The 25,908-nt window shown below is 53.0% G+C and overlaps 2 protein-coding genes across 10 annotated transcripts in view; both read right to left on the minus strand.

Moving 5' to 3' along the window:
• MICALL1 (MICAL like 1) overlaps window positions 1–10,531 on the minus strand; it is a 36,965-nt gene extending 26,434 nt beyond the window's left edge. For both annotated transcript variants that reach the window (XM_050806180.1, XM_050806181.1), the window contains exons 1-3: window positions 10,290–10,531; window positions 5,152–5,200; window positions 4,628–4,769 (exon numbers count right to left, since the gene is read on the minus strand). In XM_050806180.1, the coding sequence (XP_050662137.1) occupies window positions 4,628–4,769; window positions 5,152–5,200; window positions 10,290–10,435 (337 nt within the window). In that variant the 5' untranslated portion in view covers window positions 10,436–10,531. The remainder of the gene's footprint in view (window positions 1–4,627; window positions 4,770–5,151; window positions 5,201–10,289) is intronic.
• POLR2F (RNA polymerase II, I and III subunit F) overlaps window positions 1–25,908 on the minus strand; it is a 242,822-nt gene that overhangs the window by 125,765 nt on the left and 91,149 nt on the right. Inside the window, exon 1 of one of the 8 annotated variants that reach the window (XM_050806404.1) lies at window positions 10,278–10,287. The exons of the other annotated variants lie outside the window; for them this stretch is intronic. The gene's annotated coding sequence lies outside the window, so the exon portion shown is untranslated. Of the gene's footprint in view, window positions 1–10,277; window positions 10,288–25,908 lie in introns of those variants that run through there. 8 annotated transcript variants of the gene reach the window in all.

Genomic DNA, 25,908 nt, shown 5'->3' on the forward strand with positions numbered 1-25,908 from the left:
AGAAGAGCCCAGTAGAAAGAGATTCAGGTTTGGTCACAAGGAAGGTTGTGGGCTAAGGCTGAATTGCAATTGGAAGGAAGCCAGCTAAACGCTGATCAATGGCGTAAGAAGTAATAAGAATACTAATCTTGGCTGGGCACAGTGGCTCACACCTGTAATCCCAGCGCTTTCGGAGGCCAAGGTGGGTGGATCACTTAAGGTCAGAAATCCCAGACCAGCCCGGCCAACATAGTGAAACCCCATCTCTACTAAAAATACAAAAATTAAGCCAGGCATGGTGGTGCATGCCTGTAATCCCAGCTACTTGGGAGACTGAGGCATGAGAATCGCTTGAATCTGGGAGGCAGAGGCTGCAGTCTGCCAAGGTTGTGCCACTGCACTCTAGTCTGTATGACAGAGCGAGACTCTGTCTCAAAAAAAAAAAAAAAAAAAACTAATCTAAATACATGCTAAACACAGGTTTACACATTTCCTCATTTACGCCTCAAGTCAACCCTGTGAGATGGGTGTTATTCCTATCCTAACTGCAAAAGGGAAACTGAGGCAGAGTGGTTAAATAACTGACCCATGGTCACCCAAAGAGGAAACGGCAGAGTGAAAATTTTGAGTCCACGTTTTTAACCCCAACCTTAGACCGCCTCTCACCAAAGCCTCGGAGGTCTGGAAATACTTTCATTTTGTTTTCTATTAAAATATACACAATGTTATTACTTCAATTATTTTAATCCCTAGTGTTACATCGGGGGAAGGGGTATAACATATTATTTTAATTTTTCTGCTTTTGCCACATTCTAAGTTTTCCTGTTTATTTTTTGTGTTTAGGGATGGTGTCACGCTCTGTTGCCCAGGCCGGAGTGCACTGGCGTGATCATAGCTCACCGCAGCTTCAAACTCCTGGCTTCAAGCAAACCTCCCACCTCAGCCTCCCAAGTAGCTAGGACTACAGGTGTGCCACCACTATGCCTGGTTAATTTTTTTATTTCTATTTTGGTAGAGACAGGTTCTTGCTATGTTGCCCAGGCTGGTCTCAACAACAATCCGCCCGCCTCGGCCTCCCAAGGTGCTGGGATTACAGGCATGAGCCACTTCACCCGGCTCTTTTCTTTATTTTCTAAAGTGATTTATTTATGGCTGGGCATAGTGGCTCACGCCTGTAATCCCAGCGCTTTGAGAGGCCAAGAAGAGTAGATCCTTTGAGTTCAGGAGTTCAAGACCAACCTGGGTAACACGGTGAAACTGCACCTCTACTAAAAATATAAAAATTAGCTGGGTGTGGTTGCATGCACCAGTAGTCCCAGCTTCTCAGTAGGCTGAGGTAGAAGGATCACTGGAGCCCAGGAAGGTTGAGGACGCATTGAGCTGTGGTCATGCCACTGCACTCCAGCCTGGGCAACACAACAGAGTAAAACCCTGTCTCAAAAACAAAAAAAACTGGCCGGGCGCGGTGGCTCAAGCCTGTAATCCCAGCACTTTGGGAGGCCGAGGCGGGCGGATCACGAGGTCAGGAGATCGAGACCATCCTGGCTAACACAGTGAAACCCCGTCTCTACTAAAAATACAAAAAATTAGCCGGGAGAGGGGGCGGGCGCCTGTAGTCCCAGCTACTCGGGAGGCTGAGGCAGGAGAATGGCGGGAATCCGGGAGGCGGAGCTTGCAGTGAGCCGAGATCATGCCACTGCACTCCAGCCCGGGCGACAGAGAGAGACTCCATCTCAAAAAAAAAAAAAAAAAAAAAACAGGCCGGGCGCGGTGGCTCAAGCCTGTAATCCCAGCACTTTGGGAGGCCGAGACGGGCGGATCACGAGGTCAGGAGATCGAGACCATCCTGGCGAACACGGTGAAACCCCGTCTCTACTAAAAAATACAAAAAACTAGCCGGGCGAGGCGGCGGGCGCCTGTAGTCCCAGCTACTCGGCAGGCTGAGGCAGGAGAATGGCATAAACCCGGGGCGCGGAGCTTGCAGTGAGCTGAGATCCGGCCACTGCACTCCAGCCCGGGCGACAGAGCCAGACTCCGTCTCAAAAAAAAAAAAAACAAAAAACTATATATATATGTGTGTGTGTGTGTGTATATACACATAATATATGTACATATATATGTATATGTGTGTGTATGTGTATATACACATGTGTGTATATACATTTCATTTTATATATATATATAATGAAAGAAAAGATGGTTGGGTGCAGTGACTCAAGCCTGTAATCCCAGCACTTTGGGAGGCTGAGGTGGGTGGATCACCTGAGGTCAGGAATTCAAGACCAGCCTGGCCAACATGGCGAAACCCCGTCTCTACTAAAACTGTAAAAATTAGCTGGGTGTGGTGGCGGGTGCCTGTAATCCCAGCTACTTGGGAGGCTGAGGCAGGAGAATCGCTTGAACCTGGGAGGTGGAGGTTGCAGCGAGCCAAGACCGCACCATTGCACTCCAACCTGGGCAAGAAGAGTGAAACTCCATTTCAAAAAAAAAAAAAAGGAAAGAAACCTCTGACTTCATAAAACTCTTTAAAGAGCTGGCCCAGGGCTGGGCACAGTGGCTTATGCCTGTAATCCTACCACTTTGGGAGGCTGAGGCGGGCGGATTGTTGTTGAGACCAGCCTGGGCAATGTAGCAAGAACTTGTCTCTACCAAAATAAAAATAAAAAAATTAACCAGGCATAGTGGTGGATCACCTGAGGTCAGCAGTTCGAGACCAGCCTGGCCAAAGTAGCGAAACCCTATCTCTACTAAAAACACAGAAAATAGCCAGACATGTTGGCGCATGCCTATAATCCCAGCTACTCAGGAAGCTAAAGCAGGAGAATCGCTTGAAACCCAGGGGCAGGGGTTGCAGTGAGCCGAGATCACGCTATTGCACTCCAGCCTAGGCAACAAAAGCAAAATTCCCTATCAAAAAAAAAAGAGTTGGGCCAGGACTGTCCAGACTGAGAGCAGAGGCAGGAGGGAGGGGCTGAAACGGGCTCTACTCAGACCCAGGGGCAGCAGGAACCCAGCGTAGGATTCAGGACACCTGGATTCTCAACGCAGCTGTTCAGTTTGTCTGCTGTGTGATCTTGAGCTCCTTGCTTCCCCTCTCTGGGCCTATTTCCTCTCTGCAGAAGGGTAGGCCCAGCTGCCCCCAAGAGAGGTTCTTGCATGGGAATGCCCAGTGACCTCACTCAGAACCAAGGTCACCTTGTAGCCCCTGCAACTCTGGTTCCCCAGCTCCCCAGCCTCTCAGCTCTTAGTCACTTCTGTGGAAGACAGCACAGCAGCCTCACCAGACAGGGCCACTTCCCTGCTGGAGGAAAAACCCAAGGAAGTGTCTGCAAACAGGAAGTGAGGGTAGGTGCCGGGGAGGTGGGCTCCATGCTGCAGATGAACTCAACCTGCTGTGTCTCCTCTGATGTGATTGTGTTCATTTTCTGGTGGATGTGTTTGGTGTCTGTTTCCCCCATGGGAATTCAGCAGCGATTACATTCACAGCTGCAACCCCAGAGCCCAGCACAGGGCTCTTTTATTCAAGAAATATTTCAGGCCACGCACCAGTGGCTCACGCCTGTAGTCGCAGCACCTTGGGAGGCCGAGGCAGGCGGATCACTTGAGGTCAGGAGTTCCAGACCAGCCTGGCCAACAGGGTGAAACCCCATCTCTACTAAAAATACCAAAAATTAGCCAGGCGTAGTGGCGGTTGCCTGTAAGCACAGCTACTCAGGAGGCTGAGACAGGAGAATTGCTTAAACTCCAGAGGTGGAGGTTGCAGTGAGACAAGATCGCTCCATTGCACTCTAGCCTAGGCAATAAGAGCGAAACTCCGCCTCAAAAAAAAAAAAAAAAAAGAGGCCGGGCGCGGTGGCTCAAGCCTGTAATCCCAGCACTTTGGGAGGCCGAGACGGGCGGATCACGAGGTCAGGAGATCGAGACCATCCTGGCTAACACGGTGAAACCCCGTCTCTACTAAAAAATACAAAAAACTAGCCGGGCGAGGTGGCGGGCGCCTGTAGTCCCAGCTACTCGGGAGGCTGAGGCAGGAGAATGGCGTAAACCCGGGAGGCGGAGCTTGCAGTGAGCTGAGATCCGGCCACTGCACTCCAGCCTGGGTGACAGAGCGAGACTCCATCTCAAAAAAAAAAAAAAAAAAAAAAAAAAAAAAAAAAAAAAAAAAAGAAAAGAAAAAGAGGGACCAGGCACGGTGGCTCACACTTGTAATCCCAGCACTTGGGGAGGCCAAGGCGGGCAGATCACGAGGTCAGGAGTTCGAGACCAGCCTGGCCAACATGGTGAAACCCTATCTCTACTAAAGACACAAAAAACTAGCTGGGCATGGTGCCGGGCGCCCGTAATCCCAACTACTCGGGAGTCTGAGGCAGGAGGTTAAACCCGGGAGGCAGAGGTCGCAGTGAGCTGAGATTGCACCATTGCACTCCAACCTAGGTGACAGAGCGAGACTCCATCTCAAAAAAAAAAGGGCAAAACTCTGTCTCAAAAAAAAAAAAGAAATATTTCATGAATGAATGAATGAATAAGTAAATGAATGATATACTCCTCAGCAGCCTGTTTGCAACTCAGAAAACCAGTAGCAAGCATCAAACATCCCCAGGGCCACCCCCTGGGCCAGCCTCCATGAAAGGCTGAGTCCCCCTCTCACCTTGGCCAGGACTGGAGAAGTGGTTGTAATACTGGGACACATAGGTCATGATGCTGAGGCAGTCAGGGACGCTCATGGAGACCATGTCACTGGGGTCCAGGAGAGCAGGGATCCCCAGCTCCTTCTCAGCCACTTCAAAGGCCTGGGGCGGTGACAGGTGCAAGGGTGGGAGCAGCCACAGCAGGAAGAGGAGGCCAAGGAGGAGGCAGCGTTAGGGGGCGACCCTCAGCCTAGGCTCAGCTCCCCTCGGTGGGATGGGGTGACTGTGGGCTCCCCTCAGTATCAATCCCACCCAAGCGCCACAGGACGGCCTAGAGAAAAAGGAAGCCTGGTGCTCCATGCATGAGGGGGTTGGTGGGAAGTAGAAAGTGGGGAGAGGTGCAGCCAGGGCCGGTGTACAAGGGCAGCCACCCTGCAAGACCCCTGCCCTCCCCACCAAACAACACACACACACACACACACACACACACACACACACACACACACACAGAGCCTCTTGGGCTTCCATCTGTCCACGAACTTACCAAACGGTTATTCTCAAAGACATTGTCCTTGGAAAGCGAATCAAAATCTCTGCAAGAGGCAAAGGGAGGATGATTAGTCAAGAGGGGAGGTGACTGGGGAATAGGGGCAGGGTCAGAGTCAGAAAGGAGCTGAACAGAGAAGACCTTGTCCCGGCCAGCATCAGCCTCAGCAGGGTTGCTGGGGAGAGTCTGTGGATTACTGGGGGGGAAACTGAGGCAGCAAACACTTGCTGCTAGAGCTGGAGCTGCCAGGGCAGGGCAGGGCGTGAGCTCACAGACCCTGGAGGCATCCAAGCAGAGGCTGGGAAATCACTGAGAAGGGGCGGTGCTCAAGCCCAAGCTTTCAGGCTTTAGATCCCTTCCTTCTTTCCAGGAAGCCACCTCTGGAGTCCGAGGCAAAGACACAACTAAGACCCGCATGTGACCTCACCCAGGGCGCGGTGCTGGGCTCCGCTGTCTCATTTACTTTCTTTTCATAGCAACTCTGTTTGGCAAGAATCGATCTCATTTTACAGATGAGGACACTGAGTCCTGGAGAAAGGAAGCCACCAGCCCTGGGAATCCACATGCCTCGCCCTTCCACTGCTCACAGGCCCCTGCAGATGTATCACGTACTTGGAGAAGCCACACCGATTTGCTGAATCCCAACCCAGTCCAGCTTGCAGATGAATGTTTTTCATAATGGGGCCACGAATAGAAGAACAAGTTTGAACCAGAGTGGAAATCTACATACTCTGGAGCTGCTGGCACAGAACAGCTGGTTGGCCCCGCTGGGCCACTCCTGGGGCAGCTTCCACTGGGGAAGCAGTGAGGGATTTTCTAGTTTCTAAACTGGGACAGGTGAGAGGCGGCAGGGCCTGTCTGGGGGCCCCAGCACGGGACAGCTGGCTGGCCTGCAGGCTTTATTTATCCCCCTCCTCCCTCCCCACTCCAGACCGCTGAAACCAGCAGAGGCAGCTCAAGCTTCCCGCCGTCGGCCTCCTGGGTGCACCCGCATGCCGCCTTGCCCTTCTATGGCTGAAAACTGCAGCCCTGACTGCCAGAGACGGGTGGGCAGAGGCAAGAGCAGGCCACACCGCCTCTGAGGGCTGAACTCCCATGTGACCATGGGGTTGGGGGGATCAGCAGTCCTTCCAGCATTCATTGTCCCATCTGCAAATCAGGGAAAGCACTAGCACCACCTCCCAAGCTGGTGGAGTCCCAGCTTGGTAAAGAGCAGGCCTCGCAGATATGAGGGAGCTGGATAAGCACAGCCCCTCCCCCTGCCCCCAACACTTTTCCAGGCAGGGGCCAAGGACTGTGAACCCTGGGCAGGAAAGAGTTGCTTGAGGACCCTGGAAGGAGTCTGGTGCCCAAGGGCTGGGTGGACAGGGAGAGGGAAGGTGACTATGTCTGGGCACCAGCTCCCTTTTTGCCACTCTGTCCAGGCCACTTCCTTCTCCCCTGGGCTGCCTTCCTAGCTCCCCTTTACTGCCACTGCCTCAGAGTGCGACCTTAGCAAGCTGTTTCACCTCTTGAAACCTCCATCTCCCAGTCCGGTACATGACACTGCGACAGGGTGAGGGAACACCATGGAACCCAGCCCCCAACAGAGGCTTGTTCCAAGACCAAATGAGACAAAAGCAACTTGTCTCAGCCATTTATTTCAGTCACCCCACAAGTGTTCCTAGAAGGCTGGGGTCACGTTCTATCCACTCTGTGTCCCCAATTCCCTACACAGTTCCCCAAATTTCGAAGACACTCTGTAAATGTTTGTTGAATGAATCAATGCTGAAAACAGTGTGAAAACTGTAAAAAAAAAACTTCAGGATCCTGCAGGTTTTCCTCCAACTTCTTCCACCCCCATCTCTGTCCCTAATTAACATCTGTGTTTTGGTAACACATATATTTTCTGAGAGTCCTCCGAGGCCCACGGAGTTCTACTTGGCTCTGGGGAAAATGAAGGACGCAGAAATGAAACCCACATGGTCCATGCCCTCAAAGGAGCTTAAACATGTCTGGATTTCGGGTGGTGCGGAGGGATGGCCCAGCCCCCACAACCCTCGTCCCAGCAGAGCCCTGGGCCAACACTGGGTTCACCCAGGCAGGGCCCACGACCCCAGAAGCCTGAACCACTTTAAGAGATGATTCTCGCCCTCACCCGAGGCCCTCACCCTTACTCTCACGGAGATCCTCCCAACCCACAACTGAGGCCTTCCCTACACATTATGTGGGACCTGGGCCTCAGCTTTTTTCCTGTGCAATGGGCTGACAGCATTGCAAATGAATGCCTGGACATGATTCTGGATTCAGAAGGGGAGCCGCCCTCCCCTGCACAATTTTTCCAGCCACATCCCTCCCTTGCTTAAAACTTATGTGGCTCGGCCAGGCTTGGTGGCTCACGCCTGTAATCACAGCACTTTGGGAGGCCGAGGCAGGTGGATCACCTGAGGTCAGGCGTTCCAGACGAGCTCGGCCAACATGGTGAAACCCCATCTCTACTAAAAACTACAAAAATTAGCCGGGCATGGTGGTATGTGCCTGTAATCCCAGCTACTTGGGAGGCTGAGGCAGGAGAATTGCTTGAACCCGGGAGGCGGAGGTTGCGGTGAGCTGAGATCATACCATTCATTGCACTCCAGCCTGGGTGACAGGCCTCCATCTCAAAAAAAACAAAAACAAAAACAAAAACAAACCCGCAAGGTTCCCTGAGGCCCCTATCCATGCTTCTTAGCCAGCAAAAGCAGCTGTCAGCCATCTGTCCCAACTGCATCTCCCAACTCGCTGCCTTGTGCTCCCCACTCAGCTACACGGCCTCCAGCTCTGCACACACCTCCCGCCCCTCGCCTTTGCTCAGACAGGGTCCTCTGCCAGAACGCCCACCTGGCGGCCCTCACCTGGCTCCTGCCATCTCCTTGAAGACTATATTCTCCCTAGGAGGTCTCCCACCCCTAGCCCTCTGATAGGGTACATGGAATTGCCATCATCGTTTATACATGTTTCCCATACAGGTGTGGGAGAGCGTGTAGGGTTGTCTGTTTTGTTGGCTGGTACCTCCATTACCAGGTACAGTGTCCAGCACAGAACAATAACTCTACAAATACTGGTTGAATAAATGAAGAAATCAAACATTGTTATTGGGCCAGGCATGGTAGCTCATGCCTATAATCCCAGCACTTTGGGAGACTGAGGCAGGCAGATTACTTGAGCTCAAGAGTTCAAGACCCGCCTGGGCCACATGGCAAAAACCCATCTCTACAAATACAAAAAAATTAGACAGGCGTGGTGGCGTGTACCTGTGGTCCCAGCTACTCAGGAGGTTGAGGTGGGAGGATCACTTGAGCCCAGGAGGTGAGGACTGCAGTGAGCCATGATCGTGCCACTGCACTCCAGCCTGGGTGACAGAGTGAGACTCCGTCTCAAAAAAATTTTAAAAATTATCATTATTCCCCTATTGCCTATAACACTACTTACAATAACGAATGTTAACTGAATGCTTATTATCGCATGCAATCCTCACAATTCTATGAGCTGTGTCACATTACCAGTCCCACCTCACAGATGAGGACACTGATGCCTGCAGAGAGCCCATGAGGACCCAAGGCCGTGCGCCTAAGACATGGAGAAGCTGAACACAAACCAAGCGGCCTTTACTTTGATGATGACAGGCTCAAGCCCACCAAATGGCTTCACTTCACACCCAAGTCCCCTCCCACACTGGGTTTGTCCCTGCTTCCTGCCTCATTCCTGCCCCTCAGAGAGAACAGAACACCCCTTGGGCCCTCCCTTCCAATGCCCAGGTCCAACCCTGGTGCCCTTTTCCTCCATCCTTCTACCCCCTGCTCCTGGGCAACCAGGCATCAATCTTGTGCCTCCATTAGTATGGGTGTCACATGCCCCACAGCGGGCAGGGACCCACCTACATGGCCACCTCATCTTGTTCCCTTCTGTATCCACAGCCCCAAAACCCTCTCCTCCAGGGCCCAAGCCACGACCCACAGACATGGTACTGCAGGGTACATACAGGTAAACCAGGTGCACCTGCACCATGGAATCCCGAGGCAATCCCTTAGAAGCCCTCCCACATGCTGCCCTTGGACAGTGCAAATCTGGAGGAACAGGCACAGAAAGCCTCCATCTGCCAGGCTGGGGTGGCCCTGGCAAGAGCGCTGCATGCAGAAGGCGTAGGGACCAGAACTCTCCTCCCTGATTCACAGGTGGGACCTGAAGTGCAAGGAATGGCACCACAAAAACTCACCCAGTGTTTTAGGAATGAATGGACGAAAGGAGAAGAGGTTCTCTGCTCAAGGCAGAGAGAGCAAAGACAGAGGCTCCAAGTCAACTGTTCTGGGGAGTCTGAACGCATTTTCCCATGAGAACCTCACTGGGCAGCTCTGGGCAGGAAGGGGCCATTTCACAACCTGCAGCAGCCGGTTGGTGTCTGTCAATCGGATCCTAGGAGTCTTCCCAACATCGCCAGTCCTGTGACTCCTCTTGCGCGCCCCACCTGCGTGCCCCACTGAGGAGGGCAGCAGGGCCATGGAGCACACACTCGGGAGGCAGGGCTGTGTCCTAACTGGGGAGGAGTGGGGAAAGCACAGGGTCTGTACATCCGTTCATCCAACACCTGTTAACCGAGGTCTTCTCTGCGCCGGGAACTGTGCTAGTGTCTGGAGACAAACTCCTATTTGGGGGGTCAGAGAAGTGAAGGTTCACCTGCACACCCGGAGCAAGGGGCCACCCCGTGTGGAAGCCTCGGGGGAGAGGGGAGGCACAGCGGAGAGGAGTTTAGGGTAGGAGAGGCCCAGGGCCCCCAAAGAGGGCTCAACACCCCTTCAAAGAGGTCAAAGGCTTAGGGGTTCAGTGATCCTCGGCGGAAATCAGCGCTCTGTGGGCGCGGCCGTGTCCCTCGCGGAGGGACCGGCCTCTGGGGGGGGTTTGGGGTCCCAGGGGCTGGGTCAGGACGGCCGGGCGGGGGAGGGGCGCCCGGGGCCGGGGTCTCAGGGACCCGCCCGGCGTCTGGGTTCGTCGAGGGGGTCGGCGTCTCAGCGTCCGGGGGTGGCGCCTGTCACTGCCCGGGCTCCGCGTCACTGAGGGGGGCGGCGGTCGCGGCCCCGGCCCGCCCCGCGCCGCCCGCTAGCCCGGGGCCCCGCACTCACAGCAGGTCGGGCCGGTGCCGGTGCAGGATGGCGCAGAAGGCCAGGCCGTCCCGGAAGGAGCTGCTCAGGTCGCGGATCTCCACGCCGCGGTAGCCCTCGCACTGTCGGCGGCACCAGGCCAGCAGCGCGCCCCGCGGCCCCGCCATGACCCCGCGGCCCGCCCGGCTCCGGCTCTGACTTCGGGGCCCCGGCTCGGCCGGGACGGCGGCCGCCGCGCGGGCCCGGTTTCCGGCTGCGGCTGCGGCTCCGAGCTCGGGCGCCGACCGGCAGGGCGCGGGGCGGGGCGGAGGCGGGGCCGCGGTGTCCTCGCTCGGGCGCCCAGCTGCCCTGCCCCAACCTGCCCAAGCAGCGCCGCCGCGTGGCCCGGCCCGGCCGGCCGCCGCCTACTCCGCGCTGCCCGCTCGCCTCATTGTGGGCCGGCCTTGGGCGCGGGCGTCCCACCGCCTCCGTCCCCGCCCGAGGCGCGCCCCACCCAGCAGCGGCTCCGCCCCCATTACGGAGCCCACCCCTACCAAGACTGGCCGGCGCCCCATCGCCCGCCCCTCGACGGTGCCGGGCCCCCACTGCTCCACTGGGTGCCCGCGAAGCCCCCGCACCCGCCGCAAGCGGGCCCCTCCCCACGATGACTTCACTGCCGCGGCCGCCGCAGCGCCGCCCACCAGGAGCCCTCCACCCTTTGGAGGCGGGACACCTCGTGCTCCCATTCGGCCTCCTTCCAGCTCCTAATGATCGCAAATCCCCTCTTCTATCCCTAGCTTGAAACTTTGGGGAGGCAGTTCCCCTGCAGACCCTAAAGCACCCCACCATGGCCACCAGCTTCCCTCACCCTGGCTCCCCACCCTAAAGCACCGCTGAGCTGGAAGTTCTCACGTCCACCATCCCCTACCCCACAGCTTGGCAGGGAGACCCATGCGCCCCTCCGCCACCGTCGGTCCAGGTGTCCCCTTGGTGATTCACTGAGCTATCCTCAGCCCCTGTGTAAGCTCAGGGATCTCGCCCCTCCCCACTGCGGCCTGCCGGGTTCCCTCAGCCATGGTTAGCGCGGTGGTGGTTTGAGCTACTACGGGAAGGACCTAGGCCAAGGAGGCCCCTGCCTGGGTGGCATACAGGCAGTTCGCATCTGGCCCTGGAACCTCCCCAAGACTCATTCTCTATCTTTGCCCTCTTCGAGACACCCGCCAGCCAACCGACCCTTCCAGGCAGCCGACCCTTCCGCAGAGGCCCCTCCTGACTCTCCCACAGATGAATCAGCCTCCATCTGCTGCAGAGGTGGTGATGTCACCCTGACCCATGCAATAGTTAGCCGGAGTGGGTATGTCGCTCCCTCCCAAGGGAAGGAACAGGGTCTTAGTCATCTTCATCACCCCTGAGCACTCAGGGGAGTGGAAAGATCAGGCATTTTGGAGCCCTATCAACCCACACTCCAATCCTGGCTTTCCCCACTCCCTTAGTCATGTGATCTTGTGCCTCCCTGGACCTCAGTTTCCCTGACTTAAAAATGGGGATAATACCTGTTTTACAAGGTGGCTGAGAGGATTAAGATGTAAAGTGCCTTACCCTTTAGTTATCACTCATAAATTCTATTGACATCTGGTACTTGGTAAACATGATGAAATGGACTGAAATATTTTGTACCCAGACTGTCATCTGGGCCATTCTGGGTAAATTATCAAGGAGAGAGTCCGACTTAGGGAATTCTACCTCCTCAAAGTTCACTGAGTCCCAGTCCAGAATACTGGCCCAGGGCCTGGAGACCCCAGCTTGCCAATCTGGGCTGGCCTCACACTCCTGCAGCTGGAAGGCTGCCATCTTGGCTCAGTATACAGACTCTCAGGCTACCTAGGAAGAGCATGGCCAGAGTTCCTGGCTAGCCTTCTGGACTCCTCACCAGCCCTGGGCTGCCAACTCCTGCCCTGTCCCCTGTGGGATAACAGCAGCAGGAAAGCAGGATTCCGGGTGCTTTTTATGAAATCAGGGACTTGGGTTCAGGATCCTGACACCAGCATCTACCTAGGCCTTCAAAGACCACCCAGGACTCTCATTAAAACCTAGGGAGGGGGGAGGGGGGAGGGTGCCATGATTCACACCTATAATCCCAGCACTTTGGGAGGCCGAGGCAGGTGAATAACCTGAGGTCAGGAGTTTGAGAACAGCCTGGCCAACATGGTGAAACCCGGTCTCTACTAAAATACAAAAAGTTGGGCTGGGCGTGGTGGCTCACTGTAATCCCAGCACTCTGGGAGGCCAAGGCAGGCGGATCACGAGGTCAGGAGATCGAGACCATCCTGGCTAACATGGTGAAACCCTGTCTCTACTAAAAATACAAAAAATTAGCTAGGCCTTGTGGCACGCGCCTGTAATCCCAGCAGGAGAATGGCTTGAACCCGGGAGGCGGAGGTTGCAGTGAGCTGAGATTGCACCCCTGCACTCCAGCCTGGGCAACAGAGCAAGATTCTGTCTAAAAAACAAAAAACAAACCAAAGAAACCAGGAGGGATTATAGCCCTGTCCTCACGAGCCTAAAGGGCTCCCTTTAGGTCCCTGAAGACAGCTCCAGATCTGATCTTGATCCTGTTGCCGTACTAATAGCTTACACAGCACAGCCTGGTCACCCCCATTAGCCATTTGTGGGCTTTATAAACTCATTAACTGAGTCAGCTCACAATGTTATGAAGTAAGGACCTGTACGACTACAGCTGTGTGACCGCAGGCCAGACAACTCACCCCCGTGAACCCCAATTTCCTACCCTATAAAATGAGGATGATCATCTTTGCCTTGCCTGCGTCCCAGGGTTGTGGGTAACGAGGTGAGATGATGGATGAGAAAATGCTGTGCAGACTGTAAATCCAGGGTTTGGGTGGAAGGTGGGTCTGTGTGTTTACAGGTGAGATCAGAAGCCACAGAGATAGGTGTGTAGAGCACTTGCCCAAAACCGTGCTATAATTTCAGGATTAGAACTGAGGGACTTGGGCCCTTAGTTCAGTGCTGTTTTGTTTTATTTTTAACTATCAGTTAAGAAATGGGGCCAGGCATGGTTGCTCATGCCTGTAATCCCAACACTTTGGGAGGCCAAGGCCAGGAATTCAAGACCAAACTAGCCTGGGCAATATAGGGAGACCCTGTCTTTTTTTGAGACAAGTCTCTGTCGCCCAGGCTGGAGTGCAGTGGCTCAATCTTGGCTCACTGCAACTTTCATCTCCCAGGTTCAAGCGATTCTCCTGCCTCAGCCTCCCTCGTAGCTGGGATTATAGGCACAGGCAACCAAGCCCAGCTAATTTTTTTATTTTTAGTAGAGATACAGTTTTGCCATGTTGGCCAGACTGATCTCGAACTCCTGACTTCCAGTGATGCGCCTGCCTCTACCTCCCAAAGTGCTGGGATTATAGGCATGAGCCACCATGCCCAGCCTGAATACACCATTCTTATCAAAAATTTAAAAATGAATCTAAAGTTCCAGTTTGACTGTCTCCTTCAACTCTAGTCCCCTCCTAAGAAGTAGCCGCAGTCGTCGGTGTGAAACAGGTTTCCCCACCATGTTCACACATTTATAGTCAAGCATGGATTCAACACATATTTACTGAGCACCTGTTGGGGGCCAGGAGCTGTAAACAAGCAAACAAATCAACAAGGAGGCTGTGCACAGTGGCACACCCCTGTAATCCCAGCACTATGGGAAGCCGAGGCAGGTGGATCACTTGAGGTCAGGAATTCAAGACCAGCCTGGCCCACGTGGTGAAAATCCATCTTTACTAAAAATGCAAAAATTAGCCAGGTGTGGTGGTACACGCCTGTAATCCCAGCTACTCAGGAGGCTGAGGCAGGAGAATCGCTTGAATCCGGGAGGCAGAGGTTGCAGTGAACTGATGTTGCGCCACTGCACTCCAGTCTGGGTGACAAAGTGAGACTCTGTCTCAGAAAAAACAAAAACCAAAAAAAACCCAAAAAGGAAAAACAGGCCGGGCGCGGTGGCTCATGCCTGTAATCCCAGCACTTTGGGAGGCCGAGGCGGTCAGATCATTTGAGGTTAGTAGTTCGAAACCAGCCTGGTCAACATGGTGAAACCCCATCTCTACTAAAAATTTAAAAATTAGCTGGGCGTGATGCGTGCCTGTAATCCCAGCTACTCGGGAGGCTGAGACAGGAGAATCACTTGAGCCTGGGAGGCGGAGGTTGCAGTGAGCCGAGATCATGCCATTGTACTCCAGTCTGGGTGACAGAGTGAGACTCTGTCTCAAAACAAAAACAAAAACGAAAACAAGGAGAACCTCAGGTGGTGACTGGTGCTGTGACAGGGAATGATGGGGACACACAGCATAGCCAGGGAAGACCTCTTTGAGATGGTGACATCATTTAGGCTGAAGAACACCTAACTCCCGGGAAAGCAAGTTGAATGCAAGCCAGTGAGAGCTGTCAGTATAGGTAGAGTTTGAATCCTTTCTCTCTTTTTTCGAGACAGGGTCTCACTTTGTCTCCCAGGCTGGAGTGCACTGGCACAATCACGGCTCACTGCAGTCTCCACCTCCCGGACTCAAGCGATCCTCCCACCTCAGCTTCCCGAGCAGTTGGCACTAACAGGCATTCACCACCACACCCAGATAATTTTGTTTATTTTTTGTAGAGGTGGGAGTCTCACTATGTTGCCCAGGCTGATCTTGAACTCCTGTAATCAAGCACTCCACCTGCTTTGGCCTCGCAAAATGCTGAAATTATATGCACAAGCCCCCGCATCTGGCTGAATCCTTTCTAATTTCTTCCCAGGTAACGGCTGCAGATGTCCAGCCATGGGGCAGGATCCTGGCAGGGAAAGGCTGGCTCGGCCAGAGAAGGAAACAGTTCTGTAAACAATTCTGCCTGTAGCCTAATAAAGGCAGGGAAAAGGAAACCAGAGGAACCATGGGAACCTAAAGGAGGCCCTTGACAGTTTGAGGCAGATGGTCGTGTTTTTCCACGCACCATTCTTCCAGCCAACATGCTTTGTAGGATGGCTTTGCAGGAGGCAGGTACAAAAGCAAGATTAAAAAACAAGAACGTGGCCGGGCACAGTGGCTCACGCCTGTAATCCCAGCACTTTGGGAGGCTGAGGTGGGCAGATCATTTGAGGTCAGGAGTTCAAGACCAGCCTGGCCAACACAGTGACACCCCATCTCTGCTAAAAATACAAAAATTAGGCCAGGCGTGGTGGCTCATGCCTGTAATCCCAGCACTTTGGGAGGCCAAGGCGGGCGGATCATGAGGTCAGGAGATTGAGACCATCCTGGCTAACATGGAGAAACCCCGTCTGTACTAAAAAAATACAAAAAATTGGCCGGGCGTGGTGGTGGGCACCTGTAGTCCCAGCTGCTCAGGAGGCTGAGGCAGGAGAATGGCATGAACCTGGGAGGCAGAGCTTGCAGCGCGCCAAGATCGTGCCACGTCACTCCAGCCTGGGCGACAGAGCACGACTCCATCTCACAAAAAATAAAAATAAAAAAAATAGCCAGGGGTTGTGGCAGGCGCCTGTAAGCCCAGCTACTCCGGAAGCTGAGGCAGGAGAATCGCTCGAACTCAGAAGGGAGAGGTTGCAGTGAGTAAAGATGGTGCCACTGCACTCCAGCCTTGGTGATAGAAAAAAACCAAACCAAACCAAACAAAAACAACAACAACAAAACAAAAACAAAAACAGGCCGGCACGGTGGCTCACACCTGTAATCCCAGCAGTTTGGGAGGCTGAGGTGGGCAGATCACCTGAGGTCAGGAGTTCGAGACCAGCCTGGCCAACATGGTGAAATCCCGTCTCTACTAAAAATACAAAATTAGCCAGGCACGGTTGCATATGCCTGTAATCCCAGCTACTCAGGAAGTTGAGGCAGGAGAATCGCTTGAACCCGGGAGGTGGAGGTTGCAGTGAGCTGAGATGTGCCATTGCACTCCAGCCTGGGCAACAAGAGCAAAACTCCATCTTGAAAAAAAAAAAATCCAAGGTTTAAATGTTTTCCCAACATGGAATCTCATCATCCTTACTTTGGATCCAGTGTGCTGAGAAAAATTTAAGACTCCGTCTCAAAAAAGAAAAAAATTATTTTTCTCACTCGTGGAATCTAAAAAAGTTGATCTCATAGAAATAGAGAGTAGAGGCCTGATGTGGTAGCTCACGCCTGTAATCCCAGCTACTTGGGAGGCTGAGGCAGGAGGATCGCTTGAGCCAGGGAGGCAGAGGTTGCAGTGAGCTATGATTGTATCACTGCACTCAAGCCTGGGCAATGGAGTAAGACCCTGTCTCAAAAAAAAAAAAAACAAAAAAAAACAGAAAGAAAAGAAAGAAAGAAATAGCGAGTAGAATGGGCTGGGGGGTAGTGGGAGTGGTTGGGGAGATGTTGGTCAAAGGGTGCAAAATTTCAGTTAGATAGGAGGAATAAGTTCAAAGGATCTATTGTGCAGTGTGATGACTATTGTTTTTTGTTGTTGTTGTTGTTTGTTTGTTTGTTTGTTTGAGACGGAGTCTTGCTCTGTCACCCAGGCTGGAGTGCAGTGGCGCGATCTCAGCTCACTGCAAGCTCCGCCTCCCGGGTTCACGCCATCCTCCTGCCTCAGCCTCCCCAGCAGCTGGGACTACAGGCACACGCTGCCTTGCCTGGCTAATTTTTTTGTATTTTCAGTAAAGACGGGGTTTCACCGTGTTAGCCAGGATGGTCTTGATCTCCTGACCTCGTGATCTGCCCACCTCGGCCTCCCAAAGTGCTGGGATTACAGGCGTGAGCCACTGCACCCGGCCTATGGTGACTGTTGTTAATGACAATATATTGTGGGGTTTTTGTTGTTGTTGTTGTTGTTTTTTGAGACGGAGTCTCACTCTGTCACCCAGGCTGGAGTGCAATGGTGCGACCTCAGCTCACTGCAACCTCCACCTCCCGGGTTCAAGCAATTCTCCTGCCTCAGTCTCCTGAGTAGCTGGGATTACAGGCACCTGCCACTACGTCCGGCTAATTTTTGTATTTTTAGTAGAGACGGGGTTTCACCATGTTGGTCAGGCTGGTCTTGAACTCCTGACCTCATGATCCGCCCACTGCGGCCTCCCAAAGGGCTGGGATTACAGGCATGAGCCACTGTGCCCAGCCTAGGATTGTATTTTTCTTTTCTCTTTTATTTATTTTTTGAAACGTAGTTTCATTCGTTGCCCAGGCTGGAGTGCAATGGTGTGATCTTGGCTCACTTCAGCCTTCCCCTCCTGGGTTCAAGCAATTTTCCTGCCTGAACCTCCCAAGTAGCTGGGATTACAGGCGCCCACCACCACGCCCGGCTAATTTTTGTATTTTTAGTAGAGTTGGGGGTTTCACTATGTTAGCCAGGATGGTCTTGATCTCCTGACCTTGTGATCCGCCTGTCTCGGCCTCCCAAAGTGCTGGGATTATAGGTGTGAGCCACCGCGCCCGGCCTCTTTTTTTTTTTTTTTTTTTTTTTTTTTGAGATGGAGTCTCACTCTGTTGCCCAGGCGGAATGCACCCAGGCTGGAGTCTGCCTCCCAGGTTCAAGTGATTCTCCTGCCTCAGCCTCCCAAGTAGCTGTGATTACAGGCATGCGCCACCATGCCCAGCTAATTTTGTGTATTTTTAGTAGAGACGGGGTTTCACCATGTTGGCCAGGCTGATCTCAAACTCCTGACCTCATGATCCACATGCCTTGGCCTCCCAAAATGTTGGGATTATAGGCGTGAACCACCCCGCCCAGCCAATTCTAGGATTCTTAGGGTGGAATTCTCCAAGTTCCACAGCTGTTTTCTGTGAATCTGACCACTCTGCTCTTCTCTCTTCTACCCAGGCTGTGCCCCAGGAATCAGGGCCCTGCCCAGGTTCTTGGCTCTGAGCTGCTCCCTGGGGGGCAGCCGGGCAGAGCAGTGGACAATGGAAGCGTTGTGGGACCTCTGAAGCTGGGGCCTGGGGCAGTGGAAGGCGCTGCACTGGTCGCTGGAGTGTCAGTTGCTTCACCATGTTCCCTTCTTGCTGGGCCAGAGGCATGCCTAGAACATGCCAGGACGGCACCCTGAGCCCCAGCCCTGCCCGCCTGGGTGAGGCCTGGGTCTCCTGGAATCCCAGCTATGCCTGAGGACAGACAGCTATTCCAAGCCTTTGTTCACAGACCATCCTGCCCCAGCAGATACACATTCTGGAAAATACACCTGGGACTGGGCAAGTAGTCTTGCCTCCCTACCTCTAAACTGAACTACCCTCCAACTAAACCCTCTGGAACAGAGAGGACATGTGCTGGCTCTCACTGGACGGGTGCTGTCTGAACTGGGAAACCCTCACACTTGTCTGGGGCTCCACGAGGGGGGCAGGTCAAAGAAGCCACTGAAATATCCAAACTGGCAGGGAACCTTATCTAGCAAAGCCCTCTCAGTACACTGAGAGGAGAGCCTGCAGCCCAGAGAGCAGAGGTGTTTGCTCAGGGTTGTGGAGACTCTTAGGAGGGGAGCAGGGACCCGCATCCAGCAGCCCCAAACTCTCTGTGCTTCTGGCTGCTTGCTGAGGTCTCAGCCTGCCAGGTTGTCTCCGCTTTTGACTGCTCTTGAAATGGCTACTGCTGCTGTTCCAAATTGTCCACAGGTTTTATGACCTAGCTCAGAGATCATCCCCTCCCTGAAGTCTTCCCTGATAGTCCCAGACAGAAGCTGCAACTTCAGATCTTCTCACAGAATCCCACCCTTAGAGGGGACCTAGAGGAGATGTCCTTGCTAATTTACAGAGGAATTTCCACGTCTCCTACTGGCAGACCAGTGTGGAAGAAGCTCTATAAACAATCACAGAAAGACAAGGGAAGGGATGTGATGGAGAGAGGGGCCAATGCTATAGGGCTTCCAGAAAGAGCCTTTCACCTCCTGCCAGGGACTGAGAGACAGCCCAGAGGGCTGCACGAAGGAGGTGGCATTTGAACTGTTGCTCACATTGTATGGCATGTATTTGTGCATACCTATCTCTCTTCATTGGGCTGTGACATCATTAATAATACAGTTACGTAACTTTATGACCACTAACCACACTCTAGACATCGTGTGTGTGTGTGTGTGTGTGTGTGTGTGTGGTTTGTTGTTAAGGTACATTACCATATTGAATCCTCACAATTCTATGAGCTAGGAGCTATCCCATTATCCCCATTTACTGATGAGGACAAGGCTCTGAGGCTTCAACAAGCATGTTCAAAGCCACACAGCTGTCAAAACTTGCAGTCACGCTTGAAAACTAAAACTAGGCCGGGCGCGGTGGCTCAAGCCTGTAATCCCAGCACTTTGGGAGGCCGAGACGGGCGGATCACAAGGTCAGGAGATCGAGACCATCCTGGCTAACACGGTGAAACCCCGTCTCTACTAAAAAATACAAAAAACTAGCCGGGCGAGGTGGCGGGCGCCTGTAGTCCCAGCTACTCAGGAGGCTGAGATAGGAGAATGGCCCAAACCCGGGAGGCGGAGCTTGCAGTGAGCTGAGATCCGGCCACTGCACTCCAGCCTGGGCGACAGAGCGAGACTCCGTCTCAAAAAAAAAAAAAAAAAAAAAAAAAAAAAAAAAAGAAAACTAAAACTAAAAGTAAAATGAAATGAATATAATATGAATATAACTAGCAACAACAAAAAGTGGTCAGGACTCAGCCTAGCTATTTTTTTTTTTTGGCCAGGCTGAGTGAAGTGGTGCAATCTCGGCTCACTGCAACCTCCGCCCCCCGGATTCAAGGGATTCAGCCTCCCAAGTAGGTAGCTGGGATTACAGGCACCTACCACCATGCCACTAATTTTTGTATTTTTACTAGAGACGGGGTTTCACCATGTTGGCCAGGCTGGTCTCTAACTCCTGACCTCAGGTGATCCACCCGCCTCAGCCTCCCAAAGTGCTAAGATTACAGGTGTGAGCCTAGCTCTGGCCTCAGCCTAGCTCTTTCTGACTTCACAAAGAACCTTCTTCTGGTGTATGGAGGCAGGCGTTGTGTGCAGTTCACCATTGCATGCCTGGTTTTCACTGTAAATTCATTCGTTATCTTCCCGTGAGTTTGGTGATCAAGAGCCCCGCTGGGAGCCCCAGCTCCACAGCCTCTGGAGGCCCTGGCTGCACTGAGGCCTTGATCCACGATGCCAAAGGCCATTTCTGGACAGAAAGCTCCGAAGGCCTCCAGCCTTTGCTGTCTAGGAACTTCATCTCTCCTTCAACTTCAGTAATTATTGGTGCTGGGATTTTTCCAGCAGGCCAGCAGGATTGATGTTTGGGTGCTAACGTAGTATTCAAGGCCCTAATAGTTGGGCTCCTGTCACTCTGTAGGAGGAGCTCAGGGACATAAATTTGGCAGGAAGAAATGGAAGGAGACTAGAGCCTATAATCCCAGCTAGCTACTCAGGAGGCTAAATTGTTTTAATCCAGGGACAGAGGTGGCAATGAGCCAGACTGCACCATTTCACTCCAGCCTGGGCAAAATATAAAATAAAAAGCCAGCTAGGCTGAGTCCTGACTTTTATTTTACTTGACTTAGAATTTGGTCTGCACAGCAAGTCCACTGTTTATGATTTGGCTGTAGGTTTAGGGGGTGCCAGGAGATGATTTGGGGTGGAGAGCTACAGCCCTCCCTACTACCCCCTCAGTATCAATCTGGCCTGCTCTGCAGGGCAAAGGCAGGCAGAGAGGGAAATGGTTTCTGAGCCTTCCTGACACAGGAAGGTCGCCTCTCCTCCGAGGCCTGAGTGGCAAGGAAGGGGCTGTCAGAGACCGGAAGAGGCCTGTTTGTCTCCCAGCTACCTGAGGTCATATGTATATGGTGTTGTGAGCTAGGCAGCTCTTCCTCTTAGAAACAGAAAGTGAGGCTTGTGTTGAAATTCTGGGAGTGAGCTGCTGTTTCCTCTAAATAGAGCAGGGGTTGGAGAGGGCACAACTTATCCCCAGGTGATACAATACACCCGGGATGGATGTGAGTCATCCCAAACACCTATATCATACCCGAGTTCAATATACTCAGATTTATGTATTACTTAGGGACAGGGTCTTGCTCTGTCGCTCACGCTGGAGTACAGTGGTGTGATCATAGCTCACTGTAACTTTGAACTCTGCTCAAGCAATCCTCCCGCCTTAGACTCCCAAGTGGCTAGGACTACAGGCACGCACCACCACGCTTGGCTAATTAATTTTATTTTATTTTATTTATTTACTTTGAGACAGAGTCTCGCTTTGTCACCCAGGCTGGAGTATAGTGGCATGATCTCGGCTCACTGCAAGCTCTGCCTCCCGGGTTCACGCCATTCTCCTGCCTCAGCCTCCCTAGTAGCTGAGACTACAGGCGCCCGCCACCACGCCTGGCTTTTTTGTATTTTTAGTAGAGATGGGGTTTCACCGTGTTAGCCAGGATGGTCTTGATCTCCTGACCTCGTGATCTGCCTGCCTCAGCCTCCCAAAGTGCTGGGATTACAGACGTGAGCCACTGCGCCCAGCCCTCATTTTAAAATTATTTTTCTAGAGACAGGGTCTCATTATCTTGTCCAGACTGGTCTCAAACTCCTAGGCCTAAGCAATCCTCCCACCTCAGCCTCCCGAGGTGTTGGGATTACAGGTATGAGCCACCGTGCCAGGCCTATGCTGACACTTAGAAAGACCCAGGTAGGGGAGAATTACTCTCCTCATTCGACTGATGACAAAACAGAGGCTCAGAGAAATTAAGCCAAGTGCCTGGAATTTTCCAGTTTCAAGGGGCAGCAGCGTCAGTGTTTGAACCTAGACTCCCTTCCACTTCCCAACCATGACCGAGAGTGAAGTCCACCCTCCCAGGATCCACTGGCCCCAGGGAAAAAGTAGGGGTGGGAGGTAACTTGATCATAATCAAGAGGCTGGATAGGGGCAGGGTGGGGCCAGAAAGAAAGAAAAGCCAGGTTTTTCAGTTGCAGGCTTGACGGGAATGTGGAGCCACAGGAACCAAGACAAGTTGCTGCTTCCCCTAGCCCTCTTCCCTCGGGAAAATCTCAGGAACTTGCTGATCAGGCTTTGGACCTTTCCCTTGCCTCCCTCTCAGCCTCTTCTTGTTGCCCTTCCCCCGACACTGGAGGCCGGCTCCTGATCCGAGCCACAGCGCACTCCAGCCTATATCCAGTCTGTAAGGCAGGCTGGGGGTGGGGACGGGAGGCCACTGTTGGCAAGAGCCAGCACAGGCACAGCCACGGCTTTCCCTGGCTAAAAGCTGGGCTGGAGAGCACATCCATTCATCAATTCATCTGTGCCACTACATTCCAGACAGGATTTAAGGCACACTCCAGCCTTATTCCCATACTGATATTGTTGCATTCAATCCTTATTCACTTACTTCCTCTTGCATTCACCATTCATTCAACAGAATCACTTTACCGAAAGGGTCATTGCTCCCAAGCACTGCCTCTTTCCTCCAGTGCTCACAGAGCTCCTGGCCCATTTAGATCCTTAGAATGTCACCCAGAATTCTAGAACGCAGGGCTGCAGCCCCCAGACAGCAGCTGGTCCCACTGCCTCATTTAGAAGATGAAGCCATCAGGAGCCACCTATGGTCAAGGCCATCCTAGGAGGAAAAGCGCCCCACGCTCCCATCTTGGGCTCACAATCCAGTGTAGAAGGATGCACAGAGGGGGACTGTGTGGAAAGAAGTGTGCCAAGCAAAGGCCGGGCGCAGTGGCTCACGCCTGTAATCACAGCACTTCGGGAGGCCAAGGCAGGCAGATCACCTGAGGTCAGGAGTTCGAGACCAGCCTGGTCAACATGGTGAAACCCCATCTCTACTGAAAATACAAAAATTAGCCAGGCATGGTGGCAGGTGCCTGTAATCCCAGCTACTCGGGAGGCTGAGGCAGGAGAATCGTTTGAACCCGGGAGATGGATGTTGCAGTGAGCTGAGATCATGCCATTGCACTCCAGCCTGGGAAACAAGAGCAAAACTCTGTCTCAAAAAAAAAAAAAAAAAAAAAAAAAAAAAGGTGTGCCAATCCCACCGGGGCTTGTCTGAGGAGGAACCAGCTCTAGCCTGGCAGCCTGGAGACCAGAGTTCCAGCCCCAGCTGTTCATTGCCTCTGCCCAAATTGTTAGGCCCTGGGCACCTCCAACTGGACGTCCTACAGGCTCCTCAAACTCCTGTTCCCTATCCACTTGCACTTACCTCCTCCAGTCCCAGACCTGCTCCAGCCACCAATCCCATCTCAGACAGCCCAAGAACTGGGCATCTCCCTTCCCTACAGACACCACATCCACTCAGTTGCCATATCCAAGTCCTGTCCTCTGCAACTTCCCAATCTCTCCAATTCTCCCCTCATGCCTGCTGCCGCCACTGTGCGTGGGGCCCAGTTCCTCCGTGGCTGGCTGCTCTAGACAAGTGCCTTGGCTTCTGTGAATGGGCCTCCACACTGTCTATACGGGCCCTCCCTTTGGTCCTTGGAGCAGTTAAGAGAGCCCCAGGCGGGAGTCCGCAGGTTTCCAGTCCCAGCTCCACCACGAAGTAGCCGGGCTCTTCCACACATGACCTGCTTCAGTAATCTATGGCTCTATGGCTTTGGAGGCCAAAGTCATGGCCAGCTAATAACGGCCTCCTTCCCCTTATCACACACTGTAGCCAGGTGTTTTAGTAAGGCCCTCCTCCCCTCATCACACACTACTGCCAGGTGCTAAGAACTTTATACAACTTGATGCACAGAACAATTCTGAGGCAGGCGCTAATCCCATTTTAGAGATGAGAAAGGTGAGGCACTGAAAACTACGTAACTGCTCAGCTGGTATGTGGCAGTCAGGACTCAGACCTAGGTCCAAGGAAGTCCAAGCCCACGTACTTTGTTCTGCCCCATTCTCTTGCTGGTGGACAAACTTCTGGAAACTGGTACCACCCAGAGCTCCCCATTCCCCAATAACAAAGCCCTTGCTCTCCTTAGCATGCGGGGGATCATGAACCTGGTTCTTCTGCTCTGATGGAATAAAAATCCTGAGCTGGCCACAGCTGATGAATGCTGTGCATTCCGCAAGTGGTGCCAGGCAGAGTCCAGCTGTGCCTGCCCCCTCACAGGGGTTGCTGGCTGCCTGTCCCTGCTGCCGAGCCTGGACCAAGCTGCTGGGAGATGGCCCCAAGCCAGGCACTCATGCACACTGGGTCTATGTGACCCAGAGCTCCTGCAATGGCCTCACAGCAAGAAGAGTGCCAAGAGCTGTGTCAGACAACACACTTGGACCTGGCATAATTGTAACGATAGAGAACTATGACATGAACTATGAAACTCTGGCACTGAATTCAAAACATGTTAACCCAGGGGGCTGCCCAGTGGAGTCGGAGTTCCTTCAAGTCACCATTGCCAAACGTCAGGGCATGGTGGAAAAAGAATGAGACATTCTTTAGGAGGAATCAATGCACAGCAACCTCCCTGCACCAAGGAACCATGTGGTAGCCAGGGAGTGGGGGGTTAAGGAGCCCTGGCTGGCACCGGGCCACTCATTCGGTTCCAACAAGGCAACAGATGAAGGACGGCTTGGAAAGCTACCAAGAGCTCTAGAAATGTTTGGACTTATAACTGGAGACTGCTTTTTAAAAATTCCTTTGGGGCCGGGCGCGGTGGCTCATGCCTGTAATCCCAGCACTTTGGGAGGCCGAGATGGGCAGATCACGAGGTCAGCAGATCAAGACCATCCTGGCTAACACTGTGAAACCCCGTCTCTACTAAAAATACAAAAAATTAGCCGGGCGCGGTGGCGGGCGCCTGTAGTCCCAGCTGCTAGAGAGGCTGAGGCAGGAGAATGGCACGAACCCGGGAGGCGGAGCTTGCAGTGAGTGGAGATCACGCCACTGTGCTCCATCCTGGGCGACAGAGTGAGACTCCGTCTCAAAAAAAAAAAAAAATTCCTTTGGGCCCAGGCACAGAGGCTCATGCCTGTAATCCTAGCACTTCAGGAGGCCAAGGTGGGTGGACTGCTTAAGCTCAGTTCAAGACCAGCCTGGGCAACATGGCAAAACAACATCTATACAAACAAAACTATAAAAAATTAGCTGGGCGTGGTGGTGTGTGCCTGTGGTCCCAGTTAATTTGGAGGCTGAGACAGGAGGATCACTTGAGCCCAGGAGGCAGAGGCTGCATTGCAGTGAGCCATATTTGTGCCACTGCACTCCAATCTGGGTAACAGAGTGAGACTCTTGTCTCAAAAAAAAAAAAAAAAAAAAAAAATACCCTGGTGCGGTGGTTCACACCTGTAATCCCAACACTTTGGGAGGCCAAGGCGGGCGGATCACAAGGTCAGATCGAGACCATCCTGGCTAACACAGTGAAACCCTGTCTCTACTAAAAATACAAAAAATTAGCTGGGCGTGGTGGCAGGTGCCTGTAGTCCCAGCTACTCGGAGGGCTGAGGCAGGAGAATGGTGTGAACCCGGGAGGCAGAGCTTGCAGTGAGCCGCGATTGCGCCACTGCACTCCAGCCTGGGCCACAGAGCGAGACTCCATCTCAAAAAAAAAAAAAAAAGACCTTCTTCCAAATAAGGTCATGCTGGCTGGGCACAGTGGCTAACGCCCGTAATACCAGCACTTTGGAAGGCTGAGGCAGGCAGATCACCTGAGGTCAGGAGTTTAGAGACTAGCCTGGCCAACACTGCAAAACCTCATCTCTACTAAAACTACAAACATTAGCCA

The sequence above is a fragment of the Macaca thibetana genome, chromosome 10 (genome assembly GCF_024542745.1).
Source record: "Macaca thibetana thibetana isolate TM-01 chromosome 10, ASM2454274v1, whole genome shotgun sequence".
Lineage (NCBI taxonomy): Eukaryota > Metazoa > Chordata > Mammalia > Primates > Cercopithecidae > Macaca > Macaca thibetana.